The 19,098-nt window shown below is 38.1% G+C and overlaps 1 protein-coding gene across 4 annotated transcripts in view; it reads left to right on the forward strand.

Moving 5' to 3' along the window:
- Positions 1-1,222: 1,222 nt before the first annotated feature.
- CD247 (CD247 molecule) overlaps positions 1,223-19,098 on the forward strand; it is a 46,594-nt gene continuing 28,718 nt past the window's right edge. Inside the window, exon 1 of one of the 4 annotated variants that reach the window (XM_085240332.1) lies at positions 1,223-1,396. In XM_085240332.1, coding sequence (XP_085096458.1) covers positions 1,339-1,396 — 58 coding nt within the window. In that variant the 5' untranslated portion in view covers positions 1,223-1,338. The remainder of the gene's footprint in view (positions 1,397-19,098) is intronic. The other 3 variants (XM_085240341.1, XM_019619974.3, XM_019619976.3) reach the window with 3 other exon arrangements.

Raw genomic sequence — 19,098 nt, forward strand, 5'->3', positions numbered from 1 at the left:
CCAAGAGAGCAAAAGAGGTTTAGGAAAATGTGGAGGATGCCACAGCAATTGCACTGGATGTGGAATGTGCACTTGCAGGAAATGAAGATTCACAGGCACTGTAGCTGTGCAGAGCTGCTCTGTTTCGCATTGCTCTGAGTGCTGTATCAATGCCTACAATATGGGGCTGAAAATTCCTGTAAATTCCAAGGCCGCATCCAGATTGTTTCTAACCATGCATGATCAAAGTTCTTTACTCTGAGAGTGATTAGGTGCTGGAACAGCTTGCCCAGAGAGGTTGTGGATGCCCTGTCCCTGGAGATGTTCAAGGCCAGGTTGAACGGGGACCTGGGCAACCTGGTCTATTAATAATTGGAGGAGGTTGGTGTCCTTGCCTGTGGCAGGAGGGTTGGAGATTCATGATCCTTGAGGAGCCTTCCAACCTGGCCATTCTGTGTGATTCTGTGATCTGTGGTGATCCGTTGCAGTATCTCACTAGAGAACAGCTTTGAGCAGCAGAAGGCTGAATCCCGTGCCCTGCTTAGTCTGTAGGTGTGGTGCCCAGCTTCCTGTGTCAGACTCGCAGGAGGAGATGCATGCTGTGCTCTCTCACAAAGACAGCCCGGTGCTCCACTCTGCAGGCTGCTCTGCCTCTGAGGACAAAATGGCTCCTGAGTACTGCACACAGTTTTTCTCACAATACAAAGATGTGGTATGTTCACATCAAAAGTTTCCTCTCTTCAGTTACATACAGCTGAATAAGGCAGGCAGTGCCAGCTGTGCTAGTGCTTCATGTCTTGTGGACACCGCAAAGGTATATGGAGTCCAGTTCTACGTGTGATGCAGGCTGTTGTCTAGCCCTGAGAGTGCAACAATTTTCAGCTGCTAATGTGAAGTCTGTATTTTAATCAGAGCTTTAAAATGAGCTTGGTGCCTTTACAAGTGTAATTAAGCTACCACATTGACAGTGGCTGCTGCTTATAATACACACTGGGCACAGTTGTGTTGCTTTTGAAGCTGGACTGAATTTGTGCACACTTTCTAGGATCTTCTGAGAGCTGCTGAATTGCGGAATGGTCCTAGCAACCATCAAAGTTTTTAAAAAGTCTTGTGAAAAGAAGAATTCAAAAGAAAACCCCAACCTCAAGCATCAGTACCAAGAATGTAAAACCCAGACCTCAGAAGCTGCGAGGGAGAGGAAGATGCATGCGTTTTGGGGTGGCTGCCAGCAGGTGGACTCTGAAAGACCTTATAGAAGCAGTGCTTCCTGCGGAGGCAACCAGAAGGTACCAGCCCGTGGAGGTGCCTTCCTCCTCACCATCCTGTACTACACACCCCAGCACGGCCTGCTGGAGCAAGATGAAGTGGAAGAGGATTGCTGTCTTTGTCACCTTGCAGGCGCAGCTCCCACTTACAGGTAAGGCAGGATTTTATTTGATGAGGCACTCTTTTAAGACGTTTTTGAGGTAAGGGAAGAGCACGATGCTGTGTGGTAAATTCCCCAGCCCTCTGTTTGCAGGGGGGTACGTTGAACCTCAACCATGTCCATCCCTCTAGTTGCAGCTAGTGATGGGCTGGGGCCATAGGACTGATCCAGTCTGACACCCCTTTCCGCAAAGATGTCCTCTGGTGGGTAGGGAGGAAGGTCACCGCTGGCGTTGAGGCCAGTGCTTTGGGCCATAAACAAAATCTTACCCCTCACCTGGGCAGCATTCCCTGGGATTTAAAGGGAGCTATTTGATACTAAAATGAAAATGTAGTTACTTTCAGTAATCAGCACAGGAGAATATCTAAGTAAATTCAGATTAAGTTAGAGCCACGTTACTCACAACAGGACGTTGGTGGTTGGAGGCAGTGTGTGGCAGAGCCAGCGGGCTGATATACAGGAACACACATCAAGATACAAGGGATAGAATCCTTCCCTTTGTGTCTTTACACCAGTGATTGTGTCTTCTGGACAAAGTAAAATGAAAATGTTTTTATGTATTGATTTGTGGTGATGTATGGGTTGGCCGCGCTTGGACAGAAAGTGAGGCTGTTTTGGTGTGCCCAAATCTTCAGAAGTCACACTCATTTTAGGAGAGATGTACATTCATACATCTTTGTAGCTTAGGAGTTCAAAAGAGCAAGAAAACTGAATGTAGATCCAGGGAAGACGAGGGCATAGGCCTGTGTCTGGGGAAATAAGCAACAGCGAGATACAGGTAGGCCACATTTGTGCTTGTATTAAAATCCTCTGGAAGAGTATGCACTAAGTATGCTTAACAAACACACAGTTGCTGCTCCAAAGAGCTTTGTAGTCTGCAGTGAAATTTTAGTAAAAGGTTTTCTGGAGATCAGAGAAGCATCTCACAACCATATGTGGCACCAGTTCTAGTAGTTCGTGGAGATCGTTTCAGGAGGACTTTACATAGAATAACATTCTCTGCGGTGAGTATGCCTTCTGTTTGTCTACGTTTAACAAGCTGTGTCCCTTTGTGATACTTAAGTGCCTTTCATATATTGTTTTGTATGCACAGATGTGGGTGTGAGATGTAAACAGACAGTAGAAACTCCTTTTCCTTCATCTTTGAGAAGCGCTTTTGAAATGTATGCAACTTTAAGATTTCTCAAGAAAAGACTATTTTATTTTATATACTCCATATATAAAATGGAGTTATATACAAAATGGAGTTATGGGGATCACTTCAGACACATTTTAAGCTGAAAATACTTTTTTGCATTTTTTTTCTTCTATTCTGTCCAACATATCGGAACTCTGGTTTCTTATCTGTAATTTTTTTTGTAAGAAAACTTACTGAGAAAATATGTAATACTTTGCAGATGGCTGAAGCCAGCCCTGTAAGTGTCTCTTGTGAAAAGCTTTTGGAGTATTCACACTCACAAAGAATAGATGAGATTGAATTTTGAACAAGCTGCAGCTGCCATTGTTTTGAGGCGGTTGCCTATGAATTTGAGGGGAAGTGTTTCTCACAGGTAACCACAGTAGTTTGAAGAGTTGTAGTATTTATGAGAAAAGTAACACAAAATTTGTGGAATTGTTGCTGTGTTATTGATGCAAAATACACAGAGGCAAACATGTAAGATAATCATGAACTTAGCTCAAAGACGAGGCTGAATAGATGAGGTTTTTCAGCTCAAACAGAACAAATGCAGAGATCTGCTGCTGCCTGGAGTGTTTTTCAAGCCTTTTTAACATGAAGTAAAATTCCAGAAAGTTTTCATGAACAAGCTAAGAGTGGACCAAAGTTTGGTAAACTGCATACCGCTTTGCAGTGAATTCATTTCCACTTCACTGTAATGCATTTTGTTCTTGCTCTCCAAGCAATCAAACTGAAGACACTACCAAGACTGGGACTGATAGACTTGTGACGACTTTGCTTTGATCTTTTGAATGCTGAAGTATGTATGTCAGGCAAGAGAAACATTTTGTTTTCAAGTAAATAAGTCTATAGATGTAACACAAATTCTGAATCTGATTTGTTGAGTTCCTAACGTTATACCACACATTTCAGAATCCTTGACCTTTGAGCAAGTACAGACAAGTTTTATCGTGTACATGTTTATTTTTCTGTGTGGTCCCCATCCACGGTGCAAAAGTGTAGCTCTCAAAGTCTAGCTGAGATCTTTCTACAACCTCTCTATTCAAAAGTGTCTAGATATTAATCTTGGCAGATAATTTATTGATTGTCTTTTCTTTGATACGTAAGAAGAACTTTAAAAGACTACACAAATACGACAATGAGAATGGTAGAAATCTTTGTATAGTTTACAGAGCTTTTAGTCGGAAGCATGACGTTCTAAATGACAGTAGGTCAGTGCTGTAGAAATGCTCATTTTAAAAATGGCTGATGAGATAGCGTTTTGACTTTTATAAATACACAGCACCCCCATATGTATATAAATACATATATACATATACAAATATGTGTGCAAGCACTCTGCAAGTTCAGCCTTTCCCTGTTTTTCACAAAATCGCTGTCGTGAGAATTATGTGTTAAACAGAATTGGACAGTGCATATTTTTTTTGCTAGCTCTGCGGAAACTAAAACATGTCAGCCATTGACAGAGATTACTTGCACAGCTTATTTGCACAATATTTTTCTGCTCTGCATAATTGGTCTCTGCCCAATGGGCGCCATGCTATCGGGAGCTTTTTCTAATCAGTTAATGGGCAGGATGATTAAACAGATTGCGGGTGTTAGGGTTCATTTTACACCTTCCTTTTCGTAAGATGACTTAGCAGATCTGCAAACTACAAGACTTATAAATTTCAAGTTGTTTACAAGACCCTTGGAAAACCCAAGCAAAAAATTCTGGCTGCCACCCACATGTCCTTATCCCTGGTCTGTTAAGGTCTCCTAGCTGAATTTTTGTCAGACCTCGAGGGGGTGGAAAAACAATTCAAAAGGCTTATTTTTACTTGTTTTATTTCCCATTTCTCTTCTCTATTCACAGCGACTCATTAATAATTCATGTAAAAAAACCGTATGAACTGGCACACTAGCAAATGGAACAAAATGTAGGCAAATGTAGCTTTTCTTTGTAAAGGGCCGTTTGTCGAGCTCTTGCAGTGCTATAGTCAATTCTCCAATGCTTGTTAGAGAATAAGAGATTTCCATCGGAACTTTTCCAAGCAAAATTCCTAATGAGTGAAGTAGCAAGTTAATTATCGTGTTCCTTTTGTTGTTTTTCATCTACGCTAGAGAGAATTTTCTGAAATTATATTCCATACATTTGTCCTGTCAGAGTATGAATATTCAAACATCAAATAAGACAGTGTGGATTAAAAGCTAAAGTTGGGGGAAACATAGGAGGTTCTCTGGCAGTTTATAGCGGACGAGAGCTTGATTTATGAAGGAATGCCCACGTGAGGGACAGTTGTGACAATAATTTTCTGTTACTCCTGCAAGCTTGAATTGCGACTAGCGACATGCTTAAACTCATAAATAAACTGTTTTCCTATCTCCAAGCTGTAACCAAAGTCCTTTTACAAGTGAAAGAAAAAAAGAATTATTGGAACAATTGCAGATGGATGCCAAATCCTTCCTCTCCTCCAATTTATCATATATTTGAATGACTGTATGTAGGATTATACAGTATATTGGCTATTCAGTTTATAAAATTGAGCATCTTTTTATGGTGGCATGAATGAAGATACAGCTTCTTAAAGATGCTCATAAAATATTTATCCCGCTAGAAGTATTTATTTTGTATGTATGTGTAGTTGTATGTTTATTGTTCGTTTTCAGTGTTCTGCTGATGTGAATTCAGTTAACGTCTAAAATAAAGTTTTGCTACTGTTCCTCTTTAGCATTAAGAAAACAATTTTGGCTGTTCCAAAGACTTCAGAGAAGCTGAGATTTTGTTGTATTTTATTTTATTTTTTCTGATTTACACTGGTGTATGATGTGAATCAGTTCTGCTTCTTCAAAAAATAGAGTATTTTTAGTTTTTAAAATATCATAGTCCGGATCAGTTTTCTACAGGAGAGCAATGGAAGGATTTAACTCCACATTATCCTGTGCAACTGATCAGTAGCTTCATATGTAACCTAGGTCAAATACATGTGCAAATGAGCTCAGTTTGCCGTAACTCAGTCTATCTGTTCAAGTGCACAAATCGAGAGACAGTGAAAATGCACATATGTAGCCACGTGCAGTGGATATGTCCATCTTTTTAAAGGTTAAACTTACAGAGATATGGTTCTTTCCCTCTTGACAATTCGGGTATTAAAAATAGGAGTGAAAACATCTATCTCCTAAACATTGAAGTTGCAAGCGCTGGTGTCTATACAAGTTCTGTTTAAGGATTAGAAGTCATTTTATATTTGAACCATATAGCCTGGAAATGTTTGAATCCCTACAAGTTTCCTAGGAATAAAACATCAACCTTCCGAAGCTCTATATGTATTTTGTTTCAAGTACTTTATTATGTTTATTTCAAATCTTTCAATCTCACTTTATTTCTTATTGGAACTGGTGGCAGTTGGGCAGGACAGACAACGATATACAGAATGAAAGGGAGAAGAACTGAGAAAGATGGGAGTTTTCCATCTCCACATGCTTATTGTATATGAGAGTATGTTAAACATAGCGCTTTTAGTAAACAGGTTGCTGAGCCCAATGAAATGCTTGGACTATTTGCCCCATTTCTTTCAAGAATGTATTCATAGTGAAAACTTCATCTCTGTATCCTGACTGATGCTCACCTACGTCCTGATTCTTTTGGAGTCAAACAACTTTCTGAAAATTCGTTGTATTTCTGATTGATGGAGAAGCCATGAAGTTACAGCTTAACTCTACAAAAGCTCAGGTAATGTGGAGGTGATACTAAATTACAAGTAGGTGGAGGTTGACAAGGAAAAAGGGTTGGAAAATTGTCAACAAATCATAGCATGCAGTAAGTTGAGGTTGTGGCTCTGTCATCAACACGCGTGGCTTTATAAGTAATTTTACCCTATTTGATTTACTTACAATTCAAGAGTTGTCTTCAGTGAAAATACTAATTTTCACTGCTAAGATGCTTGCTTATTTTTCTGCTTGTTTTTATTTGCATTTTCAAACCTGTATGACACCAGAAAAAGGGCTTAACAGCTATATAGCTGGTAACTTTTTTCTTTCTTTCTTTTTTTTTTTTTTTTTTGGCATTGCTTGCGGTTAATGAGAACTGAAAATAGCTTCTTGGTCAAAAAGCATATAGAACATGTAGAACTAAAGAACGCTTAAAAAGAAGCTTTCCCAGGTGCCCTGAAATTTCAATCTCAAAAAAAAAAAGAACATACTTTATTATGCATGTTAAAAAAATAATAATAGTTTAAAAAATAGCAAGTAATGAACTGAAACACTTTTCTAATGGAGTAAGATGTGATATTCAGGAAATTAATATCACAGTGCTAATTTTTGTGGTATGTTATTTAATTTTAAGTAAGCTGCTCAATAAAGGAAAGAGCTACCTGATGAGAAAAATCTTTTGCTGATTGTTTATCCAGGTTTTATATCCAATTTATTCCAGCTAGGAGTATGAGTGTTTTGTATTCATTTCACTTAAAACGTTGCTGTCATCTATATGACAGCCAAACCTTAAATAAACAGTGTCAAATATTTATAGAAATGCTTCCCAAATACTGACTGCATAAGTTTGCATTATAAATTCATTCGAATTCCTCATGGTGTACATCTTGTCACAAAGTAAACTGAGGCTTAGAGGAGGGAAAAGAGAAAAATATCCAGTAGGTAATTAGATGGATGAGAGCATGCCCTTATTGTTACACCGATCTTGCATGCGACTCAAGATACCTTTTTGCAGACATTGATGTATGGAGTCAGAGCCTAAACTGGTAAGGTTCTTCAGCTAAAGGTATTTATTTAGAATTATTTAATACAGAAAATTGGCTCAAACTATAAATTAACATAGGATAATTCATTACTTTCTCAGGTCAATTTGAAGCAAGAGTTTTGCATAATGTGACAATACTACTTTTAAATATTCTTGGCATGCATTAGTTTATTGAAAGAGATCAACCTCTATAGTTAGGTACTGCACATTCCTGGCTATCCAGTGTATCCAGTTCTGTCATTCAGAAATAGCTGGATGGTTTGAGTGATGATTTTTAAAAGTATAATTAAACTGAGTGCCTGGGATGAGACTTTATAGCTCGTAGTCAGTACAAAGTCTTTACAATGAAAGTTTTTGAATGACACCCAATTATACATTAGATCCTTATAATATTATTTTCTTTTTTCGGTCATATATTGGCAAGCTTCAGTCCGAAAACCAACATCCAGTCTTTGGTGGGAGAACTCTTTTCTGTCTCTACTTTGTATTAGTTATTGCAGTTTACATTGTTTCCCGTCTAACCATGTAAAACTGACTGCAGTAAAGAAGTCTTAACAGGACTCTCTGGAGTAATGGCTCCTTTCTTCTGAGTTTCCCTCTCCGTTGTGAGAATTTACAGAATTCACACAGTATCACTGTTTTGCACTCTTACATAAGTAAGGCAATTTTGGCAGTGCTTTGTGCAAGCACGCAGGTGCACTTATGAGGAAAAGTGGAACAAAACCCTGCGAGTTTCACTAGGAACCATATTATGAAGGAAGGAAAATAGGATATAGAGGGAGTAATATTTACTATTTGATACCTTGTTAAAAACAGTCTACCTTCACTAAGGGCAGTTGGTTTCTGAGAAGGAAGCAAACAATTCTGTGAATTATTCTGAGTACAGTTCGTCCGTTCATGACAGGTCTTCTAACAGATTGGCTTCTTACAATTTTTTAAAGGATGTTATTTCAGTTCTATAGATTTCTTCCTAACAACTTGCTACTAATTTTCGAGTTGCTATTTTGTATTATTTTATGGTTTATTCCCTCAGGTATCATACCTGACCAGGAATAAGTTGTACAGGTGAACTCATTCTTGAAGGCTTAATCATTACAGGCTGGAACTTGTTCAGGGAATTTGTCAAAAGGATGTTCAGGAGAGATATGTGAGAATGATACTCTAGAAAGTAACGTAAGTACACATTTTTCTGTTGTGTTTTTTCTTCACATTTCTCAGGAAGTGTTAATATTCTTGCTGTTAATATTACTTTGACATATGTTATGAAGAGTTACAAATGCAACGCAGCCAAAATAATCCATGTGATAGCTGACTGTGGATGCTTACATTAGCAGTAGGTTTGACTTCATATTTATTACCTGCAGTTTTTTTTCCTATTGCCTGTGACATACTCTTCATTACTAATGGTATTCTGTTTCTTTTGATCTCTCCCTGAAGTTCAACTTTTCTATATATATGTTTGCTGGGGACTACTCTGATGAATAGGATATACCAATGAAATTTTGCAGATAGTGAGCTTAAAGAGTTTTGGTGAAAGTAAATAAAATTAAACCTCAATTTTAAAAAAAATGTCTCTTAATTGCCTTTTCTTGAGAAGGAAGAGGAGTAATATTCAATTTCAAGTGACTTGATTTTTAACTTCTTGAAACTACTGATCTTTTATGTATAAGACTGAGCATTTGTGTATTATGAGAGCAACCACACCTAACAGACCAGAAGAGACAAGCAAGGTTAACCAATCTGGATTTCTAGGTGGAGATCAGATGTCATTTCAGTTTCTTTTAAAAAAAAATGAAAATCTAATATAAAAATCTTTTATGTAAAAGCCCTCTGGAATTTAGCTTTGTGGATTGCTTTTTCAGTGCCCCATTATGACAGATGACTTCCACTTTCTGCATCAGGCTCAATTACAGCTTGCTTGCTGAGAATGTGGTTTTCTTTTTTCCCATAGTAAATGATGAATAATTTTATTAAAACCAGCACAACATTGTCCATTTTCTTTATACATAAATTTTGTGAGAAATCTCAAAGGTGTCATTTAAGGTGGCTGCTTCAGACAATTAGCAATGCTACCTTAGATGTGACCTAGATGTCTAATGAAGGCTGCTTGTAACTTCAGAATGTAATCCCTCCCCAAAATTCTGAAAGTAACTACAGATTTTCATGAAAGGTTTGGGGTTTTTGGTTTGTTTATTTATTTTTGTGCGTGTGTGGGGTTTTTTTTTGTTTTTAAGAATTTTGCCTAAAATATGACAAGAAAAGTTTGATGTATTACTTGATCTTTTTTCTGAGGATGCATTTTTTGATCACATCCTTGATTGTATCTCCATGATTCAAATGATTAAAAAAATGGAGATTCCCACTACATTATTTCTCTCTCCAGAAGAAGCAGATTTAATTCATGCTTTTTCGAATTCCGTTAAGTTTCAGATGCTTCTGATACCAGTGTGAACTGGGCAGAACTGGAATTCTCATTGTCCTGTCTTTACACACAGCAAAATTAAGCTTTTTTCTTCTAATAATTCAGATGTTACTTTACTACTTGCCTCAAAACCCAGCAGTGCTATAAAGCATTTGTTGCTGCTGTTAGGTATGTCTCTTCTGACCGAAAAACAGCAGATTTTCAGGCTTTTTTTTTTCTTTTTTTTTTTTATAACTCTCTTGAAGTTATAGCTATGAAGCTTCAACCCTATCTCATTGTAACATCTTTTCCAAGATGTTTTTATCTGATTTTATCTTTCTCAGCTGCAAAGAAGTAGCTAACAGGTTTGCCTCCTTTCTCTCTTGCTCTTCTTTTTATATCTTGGGCCAAACGTCTGTTTGTTAGACATGATGGTTTTAGTAAATCAGATACCAGGTTTAAAATTAAACTTCAGGGGAAGCCATTTTTTGATTCTGCTAAACTTCTCAAGATTTTTGTTCCTTGTTTTCCACTGGGATAAACCAAAGCCTTCCAAAGTTTTTTTTCCTGAGATGCCAAGCAGTCTGAGACCAACTAGTCTTTCGTGTTTGGGAAGAGGGAAACCCTTTCAGGTCCTTGGTCTGTCTGACTCAAAGCAGGAGCTTGACGGGGACTCCTATGTGCTAATTTTGTCAAGAGATACTCAGTGGTATTGAGAAATTCTGAAGGGAGACCAGAAACATTCCCCAACCCATGTGTCATCAGAATTTGTCATGTGAAATGTTTCTGATGATCTGCTGTTATCTAGTTAAACATATGTATTTTAAAAAAATGGTCTTGTTTTCAGTAGTAGTATTTTAGGGAGTCAGTTTAATCCTTTGCAATCAATGGAATACGTGCATTTTTGCTCTGGAGAAGAGTTAGCAATGCCCTTGCTGGTCTTAAGAAGCCTTATACTAAGGGTCAGCATTACACAGGGGAGTGTGTACCTGAGAGTTTCCCGACCCATCCTTACATGAATTGTGCACTCTTTAGTAGTGACTGTATTTCAGCAACAGCATAACCCTGAGCAGGCTCCTGTGTGTGACTTTGTCTTCAAAATGCAGCATAGAGCGTGCTCTCTATGTTCTCTCTCCATGTACATTGATGACCTTCCAATTCTGAAACCATGTAGGACTGTAAGATTTAGAAGGTCCTAAGCTGCTGAATTTTGAGGGTACATAAGAACCTGTGGGTGCCAACAACATGGAATATGATTGGAAGCAGCAATCTGAGAAAGCCCAGCATGTGCACAAGCTATCTGGAGCAATAAAGGAGGGCTTTGGGCACCTAAAAAGATTTGGATGACTAGCTTCATGTCTAAATATGCTGTCTATATGCTGCAACTGTAAAGTGGTCAAAATATTTAATTTCTGTCAAACTTCCCGCTTCTAAAAGGGGCACATTAATGTTTTAGAAAATGCTGCTTATTTAAACATATCTAACTTCCAATTAGTGTTCCTACTTAGGCGGCTCTCAAGTGGTATTGGCAGAAGTTCTACTTCACACTAACTGACTAAGCTTTTAGCAAACTGTTCAGTCAGATTTTTGCAGCTCACACAATGATTTATGCTGAAGGAAATACTCCGCAGTCTGTTGATATAAAACCAATTTAGCTACGTTTCTGTGAGCCGCCGCTGCTTCCATAACAACTGCAGCACGCACAGACATTTTGGAAAGGACACATTTCTCATTCTGTACCTTTAAATGCAGTGGGATCTTTGCCTCTTTTTAAATATTGGGATCATATTAGTAGTAGTTTTCAGCTTCTTTTACATTTAGAAAGTATCTTACTCCCAAGAAAAAGAAAAAAGGCACCTCTAAGTAGCCATGTTAAGCAGATTTTATTTGTCAATTTGCCTGCATAAGTGATTCTTTAAAATGGTTTTATTAAGTCTGCAGTTAGGTATTTGATTCCTCACAGAAATTTGATTTGAATTTTGGGTGGTCCTGTGTGGAGCCTGAAGTTGGGTTTGATGATCCTTGTTGGTCTCTTCCAGCTCTGGATATTCTGTGATTCCTGAAGCGGTGCTTTGTTTTGAAGCTTTTCATTTTCGGTGTTTTCCTGTTTAACTCCATGTCTGAATATTTTAAAAGCATCTTCTGGTGCTCTTTCTTTTTTATCAGATTAGGAAAATTGCTATTAAGACACTAGACAAAATTAATATGAATATAATGTAAACTTCAAATTGGGAAGTTTGAACTTTGGGATCTTGTCTGAGGCTTTTGTAGAAAATTCTGACATCCTCAGTATTTTACAGATTTGTCCTCCTCTGCATGAATTAATGCTACTGCTTAGGTAAAGCAAAACCTACATGCTGGTGCTCTTAATGTTGGTGCAACTCTTAGAGTGGTGGTATTTGACCTGGCTACAGTCTGAGCATTACTGTTTAGAGACCACGGCATTGGGTTCACAAATTTATGTGAACAATTATTGCAGCCATCTTTTACTCCCATGAGAACACCGATGCTAGGACGTGATGATTGTAATGCCTACGTATCTCATTTAGACTAATTAAAACATACATTATTTTTAGTGGAAGTAGTCCTTACTATGTCATTGGATTTTGAAGCTCAGCTCTCAGCTGTCTATCTTCCTAGAACTGCCTGCTTCTTTTCTCATAGGTAGCTTCTGGCTACGGAGGACTTGCCCAATGCATTAACTATTAACCAAGCATCAAAGCAAGGACTTCCTTTGGGGATTGACTGCAGTTTATTTGCTCAATGTATGTAGCCTCTTTTGCCTCAGGCACAGAATAGAGCACCTCGGTCTTGAACTCCCTGGTCTTTGGCTTCTGAGAAGCCAAGTTGCCTAAGGGGAGCTATACTTCAGCAAAGCTTTTGTTCAGGATGTTCTGGCTTATACAGGGTAATATCTATAATGTGGCTTGGAAAACGCTCAGTGCATGGCACTTATCTATTATCTGTATGGTAGTATGTGAGAGCCAGAGGGGTGTGAGCTTGCCTGAAAGCTGCTTGGGATTTTATTTTTATTTTTTTCCAGAGCTGTCATTCTATTGAACCTTTCAATCTTGGAGCCTTGAGCTGAGGAAGGGCGAGGAGGGGAAGCGTGAAATATTTTGAAATAGGGCCCTAAAGGCAAGTGGCACTTTGAATGGAATTTACATATAGCTCATCAAAACATCACCTCTTCAACATCTGTATGTGGTATGTAAAAGAACACTCACTTGTATATTTGTGTAGGGGATTTGAGAGAGGTGATGACTGCTGTCTAAAATATACCACGAGGAGAGAGGATGAAATAAAAATAAGTGCATGTTAGAACAAATAGGTATAAACTAGTTGCTGAACTACGTTAGAGGGACAGAAGTAGGTATTGGCACCATATGAAGAGCTTTGGCATAGATTGTTCTTGGGCAAGGGTAGTAGAATCTGATATTCAGGAGAAGCATGCTGATTTTGTGGAATTTTATCATATGACTGTATGTAGGAGCAAAAGACAGTTAGCCAAGAAGGTCTTCTGCAGACCTTTGTTCTTGTTTGCGTATTCGAGAGGTGCACAAGAATACACTATGTTTAACCAAGCACATTATAAGTGAATGGCCAGATAAAACTACGGACACTGCACAAGTTAACTTTGCACAAGTGTATATGCAGAAAGCAATACAAAAACATGCGAATGGGTTTGTATGGGTGCATTGCAAGCAAATCTCTGCAAGCCCATTCAATTCATATGTGCTATTTGGTATAGTAGCATGCAAATTAATTTCACCTCCATTACCTAAGCTGTATATAAATGTAAATTTAATAAATAAAATGATCTTAAGCAAATGTTTATTTAGCCTTATATCTGTACGTATTAAAATTACAAAACATATTGATTTCATCTTTTCTATGATATACAGCATGTTGGTGGTGTTTGTGTTTTTGTTTTGTATTACGTGCACGCAGTCCAAGATGAGGGGCAAGAATGCTTTCTCAGCTGATGCCGGTAATAACAATATTTATCTTTTAGCTTGCATTTACAATTTCAAAGGCAGTGAGTGGTATTGCTGCTGGGACCTCCTCTGTTTCTGCCCTGCTTCGAGCATTTCTCTTGCTGTAGTATTACCAGGATTTTGTCTTTTAGAAGCAAGAGGCACAGGAATGACTTTCTAGTTATTTACCTCCCCATTGGTGACACAGCTGAGATCTGTTATCAGAGATGGTTATATCTACAAGACTGAGACACAAATCTTTCTCTACAAGGAGAGATATTGTACTGAATGATGAGGAAAGAGTATGGTGCTGCTCTGCTGTAAGGAACTATACAATTTATATGTATTTTAGATTCGTGTCCTGTTCACATTGCTTACCCAAAGGTGTTCATCATTGCTACTTCAGTTGCTTTCCTCCTCCTCCAAGACGACCGCTGTGGGTGGGTGAGTTGTGTGAGGTCACAAAACAATGGAAGCATTGCTACTGTATTTTTTAATGGGTAGGATGTTGCCTTCATACCTAGCATTGTGTATTGGGAGCTGACAATGTGAATGCTGTTCCTAGCATATGAAATTAGCATAGGATGGCTACACCAGGCTTTTAACCATTATCAGCATCTCAGTATCAGAGTTGCAGTATGAATAGGAATCTCCTAAAAGCCTCAGTGTAGACAGACGTTTTGTGAATGCAAACAGAAAGAAGCCCCTGTACAAAATCAGTCAAATTATGCTGAAAAATTAGCTTCTTGATAGCTGTAATTACATTGCAGCCAAAACACATTTTGGTCTTGTAATGTAAACAGGACGATGAATTGTGTCTTAATCTGAATTACATGATTGCCTTTGATTCCAGTTGAGCTGTAACATCATTTGGGAATGTGGCTTGACATCACCTACACTGCAGAATAAACTATGTTCCTAGTAGGATTTAGCAATTATCATCTCCTGAGTATATTCTCCTCTCCCAGTATAGATTTCTGTATCCTTTAATGCAATGGCGCTTGCTGCTAATTATACTACTTCTGTTAATTTAATAATTTCTTAGAATTTTGCAGTACTTCATGAGCATTAGCAGGTTCTAATGCTACTATTCTGAGGTAGTATGTTCTTGAATGTGGTAAATCAAGTAACAAATGGGTAATTGCTGTTTTTAAATCTTGGGCAAAGCCCGGAATAGAAATACTAATTACTTTAGCTCTTAGCTGTATTATGTTTCCTTGTCTAAATTCAGGATAGACAAACGGAATGGAAGAGTCAACTAGAACTAGCAAGAAACTATTGAAAAGTATTTTTCAGGACCCTTGGTTATGAGTTTTCCACCAAAGCAAGAGGAAGTTGCTTCTTGTTGCTATTTTTGAACAAACCCAGAAATATAAATAGAAATACCTGTTAAGATAAGAGAAGTATCTCCATATAAGTTGTTACTTAAAGAATAGAAAGAACTGGAAGATAAATACATCGCTGAAGCGTGTAGTAGATTAATTGTAAGATACTATTTATTGATTTATTTATTTATGTATACAATCACTAAATTAACAAAAAATAAAACCATCAATCAAAGCACAGTCTGTCAGCAAATAAGTGCCACATCCAGCATGCAGAGGCCAGGACCTCCTGTACAACTGGGCTGAAGTGAGGTGTACTGGACACAGCTGGAATGTGCCTCAGGGTGTGTGATATCAAGAAATAACAGGTGGATAAAAACAGTAGAGCATGGCTGAAACACACATGATCACTTCAGAATCTGTCAGCAATGTTAAAATTAAATTTGTGCAAATATTTACAATGATTTACATTAAGAATGAAACTTCAAAATTGACTGAAGGTTTTAAGAGTCCAATTAATAGAACCTTAAATGGCCTTATCTCTTGGGAGTGCTGAGAACTCACTGGGTAAGTTAATCTGTTCTGATTCTTTCTGTATCAACAGATTTAAATTGGGGAGAGAAAGAAAAGAGGAGGGAAGAGAGGAAGGATAAAAATATGTAAAAGGGAATACGGTATTTTAAAGAAAATAAACTTTGAGAGAGAGAAATTGAGAATGTGTGTAAAGACATAGAATTCCCATGAGGATATTTGCTATGCTAGCTAGTTTGCAAGACGAGACCTAACAAAATTCAAAATAGCAATGGCCCATAATAACACTAGAGAAGAAATCAGTGTGGTTGTTTGAAATGACATCTTTTAAATGTTCACACAAGCTTACTAGTGCTACAAAGAATGGTTAAAATCCATTCAGTGCTTCATAACAGGATGCTGAAAGGTCATAAGAGAACAAAAAAAAAAAAAACCAAAAAACCAGTTAATATGTTCTTGTAGCTCAGAAAGATTCTACTTCATAGAAAGATTATTCTTCTACTCTTGGACATCTATTGATCCCAGACAAAGGTAGGCTATTAAATATGGAATTTCAGTGTATGGGTTAGCCACAGGAATTGCACTGAAGATTGTTTTCTAGAAGTTCTTAGAAGGTTAGCTTGAGTCTGGGGTACATGCAAAAGATAAGAGCGAAAGAAGATGTAAAAGCAGAAGAATTCAAAAGGACAAGTGCAAACAAACCAGGAAATGAGGAATGAATTGCATTCATCAGTTAGCATTCATGTTCAGATAGGTCATTGGGAAGGGGAAGTCTTCTGATATTGATTACAAGGTGTTAAATGGATGTTAAAAGATAATATCTTTCCATGATACTACCCTTATTACTGAGAATGCTAATGACGTATGGGAAACTGCAAGAATAAGGTCACAGTATTTCTCTTAAGCAACTGTCTGTAGATCAGAAATGACAAAGTTGACTTTTCCTTGACAGAGCTGGGTATTGAGAGTTGATATTAGAAGGAGGTCAGTATGGAAATAAACACCAGAAAACCTATTGTGAATGTGCTCCTCTGTAGAAGAAAATGACAGATTGTTGTGTTACCGCCAGAAGGGAAATCTCTTTACTTTGCTTTTGTTTTTCTTTTGAAATGCCAATACTGCAACTGCTGTATTAAATTAAGGGCTTTAATGGAACAAAAGTGTATCAATCCATTTGCTTGATTTATATTTTCATTTCTAGCAAAATTTTAATAGCAAAGAACATTTTGTTTCGTGCAAAATGTGGTGTGCAGAACTGTAGTAAGGTTATGAGTTCCCAAGGCATTGCAATGAAATTAGATAGTGTGCTGCATCTACCCAGATGTCCCTGGATTAGTGCTGGGTAGAAAACCTTTAGCAGGGTCTGCTCCTGCTCTTGACATTGAAGCAGGATAATGAACTTTGACTAACTTAAAATGTTGGCATCTCTAACTGCAGAGGTATGTAGATTAAAAACAGTAGGGGCTTTCCAAGGTGCTGAAAAGGAGTGGTGAGAGTGGGAGGCAAAGGAGCCACCAGAATTTTTCTCCAGGTGCAGAGGCTAAAAATGTTTTGACGTCTTCTTCATTAGAAGGCTAAGTCAGAGGGAAGAAAGAGAGGGGCTTTCACAAAGGCTCTGTGTGGGTGTTGAAAATGAAAAAGCAGTAAGGCCACAGTCTTCAAATTCATACAATGAATAAGTTCACAACTTCAGAGGATCTGAAGTTGTGATATTAATTCCTCTTATAAACCTCGATGCCTCTCATGCTGCTGGGAGTCTCGTAACGCTGTCACATGCCCTCTCCATTTGCAGTGGTTTTGGATCCTGGGCTATTACTGACCTGTCACAAAGGTGACAAAGCCCTGGAGTGGGCTGCCGAGAGAGGTGGTGTAGTCACCTCCTCTGGAGATATTAAAGACCTGCCTGGACACTTTCCTGTGCGACCTATTGAAGGGAAATGCTTCAGAAGGGGGTTGGACTTTATGATCTCCAGAGGTCCCTTCCAACCCCTACGGTTCTGTGATTCTCTGAACTTCAAACAGCTGCTGCCTCTTTTTGTGCCTGTTCCCCTTAACAGATTTTTGTCAGCTGTTCATTTAGATTCTGATTATGTACCATATTGTGCAGTCCAGAAGTTAATGCACAAAAGGAAGTTAAGATCAAACAAATACAGGTCATTGCAAGACTGAGGTACATACAGTCTTTTGCGAACATTTGCTAAATTGATGTGTGTATATATATATATACCTGTACCTGAAACAGTACCATCCAAATCCCGTGGGGCACTCAAGACTAGTTAATGCTTTATGACAATGATGGAGTCTTGCTGTTGAGCAATGAACACTCCTCACAGAGTAAAATGCAGCCCTTATGGTAGCAGGCGTTGCTATTGAGAGTTTCAAGTAAGCTGAGCATCTGACAGTAGTATATAGATAACTTAAAGCAAGAGAACTCGGCCTATTTCTTGTCCTGTTATTTTTCCTGTCCGTCTCCACAAACAGTGGTGTTTTCTTGCAAGAGCCACTTAGAAACTACATTTCTTCCACTGCTGACTTGTTTAGGGCAAAGGAGACATTTCAGCACTGGGGCTGACCCCTTTTGTTTTCAATGTCTTTTGCGCATAACCTCCAAAACATGCAAGTTTCAGGCTGCTTTCCTCTCAACTCAGCAGAAAATGTTAGTACTGCTGATATCTCTATGGCAGAACGATGGGTGACAAACTGCCTTGTCATTTCAATCAGAGCCACCCACACTTATCATCTGATTTATCCAGGGTTAAACTGTTTATTACACACCAGCTTGGGCTGCCTGGGGTAGCTGTTTTTCTTAATCTCGTGTCATAACTGTTGTGGGTTGGAGGTGGGAATGAAAGCACCTGGTGGCTGAAGTGACAGCTTTATTCTCGGATCTGAGTACTCAGCTGAAAGAAAAAACAGGGACAGGAACACTGGGTTTAGTACAGTTTAGTGAGATAATGTGTTTTGTAGAATTAAGAGTTTGTTCAAAATAAATTATACTGCAGTTCTCACCACCTCCTACTTTTTATCTACTTTACATATTGCATGTATTTTCTTGTTTCCCTCTCCCACATGAAAAGACTTCTTGTTTGTTTTTGCTTAATTTGCTGTTTTAATTAGAGTATATTCAACAAAGTATTAGCAATTCTTGTGTCAGCTTTTGTTTAAAAAATGCAAATAAATAAGGAAAAGATAGCGTAGACCCAGCTGGTTTAGTTTGTCTCACATTACACAAGCACACCTCTCAGTGCTTTTTATTTTTAACTTTGTCATGTTCCTTCTCAGTGTGTTAACTGTTTCTGAATTATAAACTTGTTTTTCTTCATCCTGCCCCTGTACTGTTAGGAAAATACCATTTGGTAGGACGTGGGTGCCTGGTTTTGAATCGGAATTGCTTTGCCTCCAACTTACCCTGCAGCTAAGTGGAAAAGAATATTTACAGATATTAATACATTTGTGGCTAAGAATAGCTGTATTAATACCTTCACCTTTGTATATGACTTTGCTCATTAAATATACATTAGTAATTTCCTCAACAACTATTGTCAAA

Source organism: Meleagris gallopavo, chromosome 1, assembly GCF_905368555.1.
Source record: "Meleagris gallopavo chromosome 1, MGAL_WU_HG_1.1, whole genome shotgun sequence".
In the NCBI taxonomy this organism is placed as follows: Eukaryota; Metazoa; Chordata; class Aves; order Galliformes; family Phasianidae; genus Meleagris; species Meleagris gallopavo.